General features: G+C 26.7%; 3 protein-coding genes across 6 annotated transcripts in view; 1 reads left to right on the top strand and 2 right to left on the bottom strand.

Moving 5' to 3' along the window:
• The window catches only part of LOC102680813 (ubiquitin-conjugating enzyme E2 H), a 35,633-nt gene extending 32,751 nt beyond the window's left edge, over nt 1-2,882 (bottom strand). The window contains exon 1 of the mRNA XM_006620758.2: nt 2,227-2,882. Coding sequence (XP_006620821.1) covers nt 2,227-2,279 — 53 coding nt within the window. The 5' untranslated portion in view covers nt 2,280-2,882. The remainder of the gene's footprint in view (nt 1-2,226) is intronic.
• Nucleotides 2,883-3,947: 1,065 nt separating this feature from the next.
• Nucleotides 3,948-8,114, bottom strand: LOC102680954 (protein wntless). 2 transcript variants are annotated; one of them, XM_006620760.2, is made up of 13 exons: nt 7,858-8,114; nt 7,341-7,528; nt 7,163-7,268; nt 6,914-7,038; nt 6,672-6,827; nt 6,419-6,596; nt 6,214-6,341; nt 6,111-6,116; nt 5,875-6,036; nt 5,574-5,801; nt 5,345-5,498; nt 5,148-5,251; nt 3,948-5,033 (listed from the first exon to the last, which is right to left on the bottom strand). In XM_006620760.2, exons 1-12 carry the CDS (start codon nt 7,961-7,963, stop codon nt 5,151-5,153), a joined length of 1,638 nt encoding a protein of 545 aa, XP_006620823.1. In that variant the 5' UTR covers nt 7,964-8,114; the 3' UTR covers nt 3,948-5,033; nt 5,148-5,150. The 2 variants fall into 2 exon arrangements, with proteins under 2 accessions (XP_006620823.1, XP_006620822.1); XM_006620759.2 differs by lacking the exon at nt 3,948-5,033 and having other exon boundaries at nt 5,131-5,251.
• A 196-nt stretch (nt 8,115-8,310) lies between these two features.
• Nucleotides 8,311-11,088, top strand: part of LOC102681167 (striatin-interacting protein 1) — a 5,105-nt gene continuing 2,327 nt past the window's right edge. Inside the window, exons 1-8 of one of the 3 annotated variants that reach the window (XM_031512926.1) lie at nt 8,311-8,549; nt 8,871-8,987; nt 9,055-9,338; nt 9,415-9,907; nt 9,983-10,196; nt 10,282-10,436; nt 10,511-10,755; nt 10,896-11,087. In XM_031512926.1, the coding sequence (XP_031368786.1) occupies nt 8,463-8,549; nt 8,871-8,987; nt 9,055-9,338; nt 9,415-9,907; nt 9,983-10,196; nt 10,282-10,436; nt 10,511-10,755; nt 10,896-11,087 (1,787 nt within the window). In that variant the 5' untranslated portion in view covers nt 8,311-8,462. Of the gene's footprint in view, nt 8,767-8,870; nt 8,988-9,054; nt 9,339-9,414; nt 9,908-9,982; nt 10,197-10,281; nt 10,437-10,510; nt 10,756-10,895; nt 11,088 lie in introns of all 3 variants that reach the window. The other 2 variants (XM_006620761.2, XM_006620762.2) reach the window with 2 other exon arrangements.

The following is an 11,088-nucleotide window of genomic DNA, read 5'->3' as shown; positions in this document are numbered from 1 at the left end:
TATTAATTTTTTCTATTTATATATTTTATATATTTTATAAAATAATAATTACTGAATATATTCAGTTTTCAGTTTATTATATATATAGGCAAACATTAGAAAATACAAATTTTTTAAAGAATATTTCTTTATTGTATCGAATCCAGTTAAAAAAATGAACAAAAAGATTATTTTATCACGAATCAGTTATTAATGTAAATTTTAATCTAGTCTAGCCGTACAAAGTAGCTTTTATTAGAATGAAAATATTTATCTATAATATAAATATAATAGTTTATTAATTTAATTGAATCACGAAATAAATTCAATTGAATTTGAAAAAAACGATAATTTAAAATTGCCATCAAAGTAAACTTGCACTCTCGATTTCTTTAGTTTCGTTGGGATCTTTATTTTTGTTATAACATAATCAAACAATACTTTTTTTGTAAAGTAAATAATTGTGTATCTTCTTATTATTATTTTTATTCTTTTTAAATTATAAAACTAATGCAATGTATATGAATTATTCCCAAATTTTTTTACAAATTTTTGGATTGAATAAAATAAAACACGAATCAAATAACTGTAATAAAATTAAGAAGATTTGAAAAAGAATTTTCAAGAGAAAAAAATATAAAATATATAAAAAAAGTTGAAAAATAATATTCATAATATTATAATGAAATAATATCAAATTTTATAAAAATTTCTTAAAACGCAATATTAAATATTCAAGACTGTAAATTTATAAAGATCAAAGACATCCTTTTCGAAAATAGATTATTATTAACATTAGTAAATATGTATGCGCGAAAAGGCGAAATAAAGACAAAGAAATTTTTCTAAAAATTTGAAAGCTCACAAGGGGCTCCCTATTAAAAAAACGAATACATCCAATTCACTTTAGCGTTTACAAATTTAATGTAAGCTTCAACAAAGACTGATCGATGTTACAAGACACGAAAGAACTCGGTATAGAGACTACCATCGTTCTAGAAAAACTGACACATTCGTTCATGAAAGTCTACACAGAAATAATAAGCGAAATACGATGTTATATTATGCAAAAATCAATTTCTTACGTATCGAGGTCAAATATACATTTATTATTTTTTTTTTCTTTTTTTCTCTTTTAATTATTCATATCATGTTGATTTCTTATATCAAAAATGAAATGAAAGTAGAAACTACAAATAACAAATTTTTATGGTAATATTAAAACAATCGATTTGTTTCTATAAAGACGCAATCAAAAATATTACAGCTTTTTCTCGTTTCTACACGAAATACCTTTATTCTTTGTATCTCAAATAATCACTATATAGACAAAAAAAACAGAAATTCATCAGAAGAACAGAATCAGTATTATCACGTGATTTATCATATAACATTTGGTAAAAAGAAATTATTTTTATCTATCTTAGTTTTTTTACTATTTATATTTTTATATATATATATTTATCTATATAAAATTTGACACTTTGCGTCATTTTCATGAACTATTTAGTTGAGGTTGGAATACGGCAGTGACGTCTCAATTACCGTTGGTCGCGCACTCCATTTCAAATCAACGTTATATATATGCCGTTCTTTGACGCGCGACTTTAAATATTTACGCTCACCAAGGAATATATAAATATAAAAAGTATTTAAAATACGTATCATCATTCGAATTATTTAAATCGAAATAAAAAACTTATTAAATAATAAAAGACGAGATACAAAGAAAGCGAAAGAAAAAGATAAAATACAAAAAAGAATGGAAAGAATGAAATCTAACCTCTAGAACCTACAACTGTATACCATACTCATCGTGCGTTAAACGAACGAGATAAAGCTGCGCACACACGACTACAGGGACGTAGTCAGCTGGTTAAAAACAGCTGTGTCCCGTCATCGACGAAACGAGGAATTAAATATCCCTCATCATCATGAAACACCATGACATTGCAACGCGTTGTTTCTCGTCGACCTATAAACTGATCATACCTGATAAACAAGCAATCCAACTGTAACATGCCATGCATACTGCGTAGTCTTGCATTCGCAACCATGTGCAGGCCTCTCTTGCACTCGATTGCAAGCACGTGCGATAGAGCGAAAGAGAAAGAAAGAACGAGAACAAGAGAAGTAGGGGATAGAGGGGAGGGACAAAGAAGGAATGAAGTGGGGATGAAAAGAAGAAAAAAGAAGGCAGAGATACAAATAGCGAGTAGAAGAAATAAAAGTGAATTTCAAGGATACAATTTGAGAACGTCCGTGTCCATACGTCGTTTTCCAGCGCTGGGGGACGACATATTTATCGTCTATTAACGCAGCAGAGCCCTTCGCAGCAAGTCCTTGAATCAGCTGAGCTCGATTGTCGTTTCAGAAGGGCCTCTGACTGCTTAGGATTATTTAGCACAGCAGAACCCGCGAAAGAATTGGTTTTTCACCACTATGATATAACACACTCTCTGTTTTCCCGTACAGTTATTCAGCACCGAGAAAAAAAACAAAGACACGCGCGCGTGATGGTCGCTAGTCAGTCGTTGGATGTTCGACGCTCGCCACGAAGGAAAACGACACGGGACGAATTCCGCGACGTCAGCGTTTAATGATGTTTTCTATGGATGAACGAGCGTACGATCCCTTGAAGAGCAGCGTTATACAAAAGATCTTCCTCTTTGTCCAGGCGGACCAAGTCAAAAACTTCGGGCTAGAGAATCATTTCACCATCACCAACGACGACCCGTTTAGAGACTCGTACTGTCGACACGTTTCTCGCGCACACAGAAAACAATTCTTTCCCCTAAACCTCCTCCGCCTCCACCACTACGAAACGCCTGTTCTCGTGCACCCCACTGTCAACTCACGGACTTCACCGCATCTGATTCCGTTTCTACACTGCTCTCTTGCTTGCTGCTACCTCTGTCTCACGTTGTGCCAGTGAATGCGCGCGCACAATACAAAATCCCTGCTATGATCCACGAATCGCCACTGGTTCTTTCGGTCAACCAATATCACTAGAATTATATATCGACTACGATAAACTTCTATTACTTTTTATTTCTCTTTTAAAATTCAAATTCCATACTTAAAAAACGTATATACCAATAATTTAAAATATAAGTATATTGAAGTTTCAAAAAATATATTACTTACTCATTGTAATTTTATTATTCGATATTTTTTCTATATGAATAATTTACGTCATAGATACATTCAAATAAAATATTAATGTGTAATATTATATTTTATATAAATAAAATATAAGAAATAAAAAAAGACCCTTATAAATACCGTTTATAAAATTATATTATTATATAACCATTTATATTATAAATAATTAACGATTTTAAAATATATCAAATATTTATAACACAATTATATAAAAATAAATAATATGATTACGCAAAAATTTAAATATTAATTGATAATATAATTTGTTAAATTAAAAAAAATAAATATATATACTTATAAAACATATCAAGTTAAATTACTAGTTCTTGGTAACACTGTGATTTAATTTATATCAAAGATATATGTATGTGTGGAACTTGAATTTAAATATAATATAATAATTATATTTGTATAATTATTAATAAAATATAAGCAATATAAAAAATACTTATAAATAATGTATAAATACCTTTTTGAATCAATAATATAAAATTCAATATTTATTAAATTTTAAGAAACTTGACATTTGGAATTAACCCATCACACACATATTATAATAAATCAAATGAGCACGTACACTGATAAAATTATAAGGAAGAAATTCAATTAAACAGCAATTATTCTCATGAATGAATAAATTGTAAAGACGATTGAAAAAGAATTGAATTGTTCAGTGAGTCAAATGTCGCACAATTCGCGTTTTACACGGACGTTTAAACGTTAAAACAAAAGACACCTATTATGACAAAATTAACATATACATAATGTATGATAATACTGCAATATTTAGTAACTCAGTAAAATTATTCTAACAAATTGATTTATTTAAAAAATGTATAAAAATTACGAATATAAAATTTTATCTAATATACAACAGAAAAATATCCCAATTGAATACTGTATCAAATTCACAATAATAAATACACAAAAATTTGAGATCCTTAAAATATTAATACATTACATGTTATATGTTTCACATTGTTGAAATTATTTTAAAAATATGATAAGTAATAATATACAAAAATTTGTTTTCATATTATTGTTCATTAATACATTTCAATGAATACATTGAAGTTATAGAAAATACTAATTCTGTTGCCTCTCAAATATAAGTACTCTATGTATAAGTAACTAATGTGCACTAAATTCGCTCTATTAAAGTGTTACAATTCTATTGCACTCTTTTTCTGTTCAGGTCTACTTTGTTGCATGCATACATCTTAAATTCTAATAATTATATTAATAATGCATCAAAGTTAATAAAAATTTGTATGAAATGTATATGATATTAGAAATTTATCGAGGAACTTTTAATACTGCCAAAGTAGATTTTTGCATAATAATACAGAAAAAATTTAACATACTATTTCAATATCACATAATTATCATTATAATGCACGTTTATGTTATTAAAACGAATGTAATTATAGATAAATGCCCAATATTGATATGTTCTATAAAATGATGGAATAGAGTATTTATTATTAAAGAGAGACTGGTGCATTAAAGGCTATTATTGTAGGTATGGCAGTACTATTATTTAATTTAGTACTATTATAATTGTTTTATTTATATACGTGAAAAAATCTTATTGGAAAAAATATATTTAGATTTAAAATGGAATGTTTTATAAAATAATAATAGCTATACGTTATTCTAATATGATCATATATGAATATGATACATAATAAAAATATTAAAAAATATTTAAGAAATAAAATAATTCCTTATTCATTTTACTTAAAAATACTTAATAAATTGTTAAGTATATAAAATATTAAGTAAATGTATTAAAGAAAAAGTAAAGCTTTAAAAATATTCTTCTTAATAAATAATTAATTTTGGCATCAAAAGATTACTTGTCAGAGTATTATCAGTCCTTGCATTCTCTATAAATATCGAAAATTCTTAATTCATATTTATAGCTTTCTATACTATGTTTAAGTACAAAATTGTTGACTGGTCGGTTGTCACTTCTATTTTTTATAAAAAAAAATGTATACCATTTATTCTACTGCTGTTTTTCGTGCAAATGCTGTCAAAGACAACATTTCATTAGGATCAGTGGACAAACGTGAAAATTCAATTTCTTCACTAATACTATTTTCTGAAATTGAGAATATAGTGTAATAAATAATTAATAAAAAAAAATATAGAAATATAGAAATATAGAATATAATAGAAAATATAATTTAGTTACCAGATGGTTCAATAGGCCATTGTTTATGTGAAGGAGCATATAAGCATAATAATGCTATGGTATAAATATTCCACATTCCATATACACCAGTAAAAAATGCTGATGTCATTTCCAAATGTAATTCTTCATCCCATTTCCATTGCCCTTCTGCAACCTATGTATGCATACAATACTTTAGTACATTAATTTATTTCTTCTAACATTTAAAATACAAAATTTGAATAAATACCTGGCCAAGAATAAAACCAACAACTGTTAAGGATGCACATAATAGTGTAGCAATCATCAAAAATTTAAATCGATATATTACACCTTCATAGTGTAAACGCCGTGCTGAACTCATACTAGGTAATGCAGCTCTTTTTGCACTAATATTCATGAATACTTTCCATATCATATAAGCTAAAAATATTAAGTACATGCCAGCAGAAATTCCGGCTAAAATTATAAATGATAACTATTTTATATTTAAAGTCAAGGAATTTAAATTTTTATAATATAAAAAAAAAAGTTTTAGTATAAAAGGATACAGCAAATTTAGTTCCAAGATCTGTTACCCAAATTGAATAAAATGGATTTCGTAATTGAACTCCACGTTCACACATATCAAATACAAATAATGATAAACATCCAATACCCACTGCAGAAAGATGACGCCAATAACATTTTAAAGAATTTCTTTGTTCACCTTCCTAATTAAGAAGCAAAACAAATTATATTTCTGACATAAAAATGCAATTATATAAAAAAATTATAAATAACAAACCTGTATCTAATATGATGAAAGACAATGGATGAAAAGAAAGAATTCATTAATATATAAGAATCAAATTATTTTAAAATTAATTTAATACATAGAAACATTTTACCATAAGATGTTCTCCAGCAAATACAAGCCAAAAGGATAAAAGAATTGCATAAAATACTCCTTGTCTAATATCACCCAATAAAAGCATAAATGGCATATCATATGCAAGTGTTAAATATTCCAAAGGCACTAAAAGAATTATATTTATGTAAATATAATCAATTTTCATGTATCAAATATATTATATTAATAAATACATTACTTACTGTTTAAAAATGACAAAGCTATGCCTAGAGCTAAAAGTAAATATTCCAAAAGAGCTGGTGATCTAGAAAGCATATGTACTCGCCTCCAATACCAAGTAAGAACACATAAAACAATTGGAAAATAAATAGTTTTTAAACTAACCCATACTTTTGTAAATCCACCATTTTGATTGATAGCCTGAAATATAGAAATGTTAATTTAGAGATTCAATTTTATATGAATGCAAAAATAGTATTTTAAATATATATTTACTGTAAGCCATAAATCAGTTATATGTCCTAAACCCTGATTGATATTTCTGTCAGTATCAGCAGGAAGACGAATATTTAAAAGATAATAATCATGAAATAGAGATCCAAGTTCAAATAGTGGTACCATGCTACAATTATAATTATATTGCTCCAATGCCTACAAAAAAGAACTATCTGTAAATAAATATACATTTACTATATTCAAGTATAATAATATTATCAAGTAAGTATAATAATATTTACATCATCAATACTACAATCTAGAATTCTTTCTACTACGGAAGCAGCATATGGTTTCCAACCATCGTCTGGATCACCTTTATTTCTGTAAGCAAGTCTTGCATCCAATGTTATTTTGGTCCTAGGAGCTGTAAAACATAATAATTAATAAAATATATAAATAAAACAATATTTTATATATATACAACATATATATCTATATAAATATATTTATATTGAAAAAAAGAAACCAATAAAAAAAAGATAAATCACCAATTTCTATTTGACTATGATATACAATATCCACTTGTAAAACACCAATCAAATTTTGTTGCCATCTGGAATAATCAAGTTGCATGCTATTTCGAGGTACAGGCATCTGTAAAATAAATAATTTAAATTTTTAAATATAATGCATACTTTTCAATACAATACAATTTCATAGAATTACCTGAAACGTATATACAACTTGATATGCTTGATGATGATTATCAAAACTAAATCGATTCATATCAACAGGAATACAAGATCCTTTTCCTCTTGAATAAAACCATTTTCTTCCTCCAGGTTCAGATCCATTTATACGAATATCTTTGCAAGGTGTACCAAGTATATTTTGGCTACTAGCTGGAGTTGGAGCTAAAACATAATATATATATAGACTATTGGTATTATTAATAGTTACTTGTTATATATACTTTTATTAAAATTCCAATAAAAAAATAATAATTCACATTAATTATAATAAAAAATTTTAAAAACAAAAATAATAAATCCATTAATTCAATAATTTTTATTATAAATAATTAATAAGTATCTAAAATTTTCCATAATTTAAAATAAAAGTAAACACATAGTTATTTATTTACAAAAATTTTTATATTTTGCAAAATTAAAATAAAAAATATAATATTTAACTACAGTCAAAATTATTATAATTTTGAAATTATTGACATTTCTTAACTTACCAATAAGCCCGCCTATTAAAAAACAAATTATTTGTGCGATAACGAGTAATATTACAAGTACTGAAAGCTTTCTACCACTTAAATTTTCTATGATTGTTCCTTGCATTTTTTTAAATATAATTATTTATTATAATGTTTATAATATTTTCTATTCAAAATATAAAATCACCAAAAAGGACGCATAAGCAGACGCGCTTATCCGTAGTGTGAAGAGCAGTTTAACGTGCTTTTCGAGTAGCTTCACTTTTCAAAATGGAAGCTGTGACATACCAATATTTATAGAAATTCTTGTGAAAATCTCTAAAAAGATTTTGCGAACCAATCATCTCATATTCAATGTTGCCAACAATCATCTAATACATTTATAAAGTATAGGAATATCGCTACAATTTTAAGTACTCATTAATAAAATTTTGAATATACCAAAGACTATTGAAAATTATCGAACACATTATAGCACATCGATTTTTTTTTTAAATCGATAAGAAAACTCATCGATCGATAGAATAACATTTGTAGATGATTCGAGTAGTCGAAAAAAAGTATCGATTCATAAATTAAGTCAGAGATGCATTACATACTGCATCTTCAATAACTATTAGAAAATGCGTGACGTAGCGATGGATGCAAATGGAAATGGGAAGCGTGATCTTCCCCGAATAGTTCTACAGCAACGAATTATGAGTACTGAAGTGAGTAAATGCTTTGTCAACTAAGTGCAAAAATCTTGACAAAAGTAAATAACGGTAATCGGCGTGGATCAAGTCGTTTCTAACCTTTTTGACAGAAGCGTATTCTACTGATTAATGCCTGGATTGTCAAAATCTGTTTATCAAATCATACGATACGTGAATAACATCTCATATCCTTTTCTGAATAATAATTGTTGAAATAAATATTCATAAAATGGTACATACATATTATAATTGATATTTTGTTAAAATCAAGAAATAATAACTAACATAAAAATAGTAACATTTGTATATATATATTTTTTTTTGTTTTATGTTCAGGAAATATCTAAATCTACGGATTTGGATTTTATTTATGATGATGCAGACAAGCATGCCAACGAAATTGCAGAATTATATAGTTATTCAGAACAATCTGAATTACACGTTAACCTTACAGTGAGTATAGGCATTTCTATGGTTATTTTACGAAAAATTAATACAATAGAAATATATTTATTCTTAGGCATTTGAAGAACAAATGGAATTATATAAATTAAGACCATGGTGGCAAAATTTATCAGAAGCTCAACAAAAATCTGTAATTTACAAATTATTAGATCAATTAGAGGTTTCTAACAAACAATTAAGGATGAAGGCAGCAAGATGTATCTTGTATTTAGCTCAAGGTTGTTGGGCTGAAGTACAATCTGATGAAGAGCAACGAGAATGGACCAGAAAAAATGTTATGTTATTGTATGAGGCTGGAATTTTTCCAACATTTGTTGAACTTCTTAATATTGAAATTACGTATGTTTATTCTTTCTTATAAAAAAAAATTTGATCTATTAATATCTTTTTATAATTCAAATTTTTAAATTTTTAGTAATAGTAGAAGAGCTGCTTCTGCAATGAGAAAAATATCTGTTAGCCTTGACGATTCCACTGATTTAAGAGTAATTTTGTCAGTTTTATATATTATAACAGAAGTGATGAGAGAAGAAATGAAAAATTTAAAACACAGTATTTATAAAAATAATGTTGAATCTTTTAAAGAAGATTTAATAAATCCTTATGGCGAAGAATTACTTATAGTCAAACTTCTTGGTATGGTAACATATTTTTGCAGTGGAGCAGCTCCACATTTTCCAATGAAAAAAGTTCTTTTATTATTGTGGAAGTTAATTTTGGTATCTTTGGGTGGAATTGATACATTGAGAGAATTAAAAAAACAATATCGTGAAGAAGCTGGTCTTGATACACAACAGGAAGATACTTTAGAAGTTGCTAAAACTATGAGAGCTAGTTCTCCTCCTGTCAGTGCAGCAGATTTAATTGAAACACAAAATCAAAAAAAGAATCATAGATCTTATCGACGAGTATGTTAAATTTTTATAAATTTTAAAAATTTTATTTATAATTTACAATTATTATTTAACACTTCTTATTTTTAGTTTTTAATGAAACAAAGTTCATTAGATGAACCAGGCTTGGAAATGGAATATGAAGGTGCAGAAATGGGAAATGATACTGCAAACAATGAAGGTGAAGGAGAAGCTAATGTATTTATGAATCAAACTGTTTTGACTCAGTTACGAACTTATTGTCAAAATGAAAATAATCAACCTCAAGTAAGACCTGATACTCCACAACTTACTAAAGGAAAAAGTAATATTTTTATTTTATTTTAAAAAATGATTATTATTTAAAAATATAAAATATTATTTCAAAGTAACACATTTTTCAACAAAAGGTTTACCATGGACACCAAAGGTGAGACAAAAGGATGTGGACACTTTTCTGGAAGTATCAAGATTAAAATTTGTTGGTTACAATTTAGAAGGAGATAGACAAAGTCTGGCAGGTTTACCACAACCAATACTTGAAGGTGTTAATACACTTAAAAGAGTAAGTCTAAAACTTTCATATATTTAATACTTAAAAAATTTAGATCAATAAAATATTTGTTTTTATATTTACAGCATATGTATATATCTTTAGCAGAAATCCAAATTCAAAAAGAAGAACAAATGCTTAGAAATCCTATTAGTACTCCAAGGTTTCCAATTCGCCAAACACCAACAGAAATTGTATATCATGCTATATTACCATTTGTTCCACAATATATGATTGCATTACTGAAAATTTTATTAGCAGCTGCACCTACTAGTAAAGCTAAAACAGATAGTACTAATATTATGGCTGATGTTTTACCAGGACAAATGCCGTAAGTTTTAAGAAAAACATGATTTTACGAATTTACATAATAATAACGTTCACAGGAATAATATATTAAAATCATTTTTTATTGTATATTTATTAAATATCTTTATCTTTATTATTATATATCTTTATTTTTTTTTTCAGTATGACCGTTTTTCAATCAATGAAACTCGCCATTGATATAAACAGACATAAAGAAATTATTGTTAAAGCCGTATCTGCTATATTACTTCTTTTATTGAAACATTTTAAATTAAATCACATATATCAATTTGAATTCATGTCACAACATTTAGTATTTGCTAATTGCATACCACTCGTTTTAAAATTTTTAAAT

Source organism: Apis dorsata, unplaced genomic scaffold (assembly GCF_000469605.1).
Source record: "Apis dorsata unplaced genomic scaffold, Apis dorsata 1.3 scaffold_527, whole genome shotgun sequence".
Classification (NCBI taxonomy): Eukaryota; Metazoa; Arthropoda; class Insecta; order Hymenoptera; family Apidae; genus Apis; species Apis dorsata.
The sequence above is the reverse complement of the archived record's forward strand: the minus strand, read 5'-3'. Positions and strand labels throughout refer to the sequence as shown.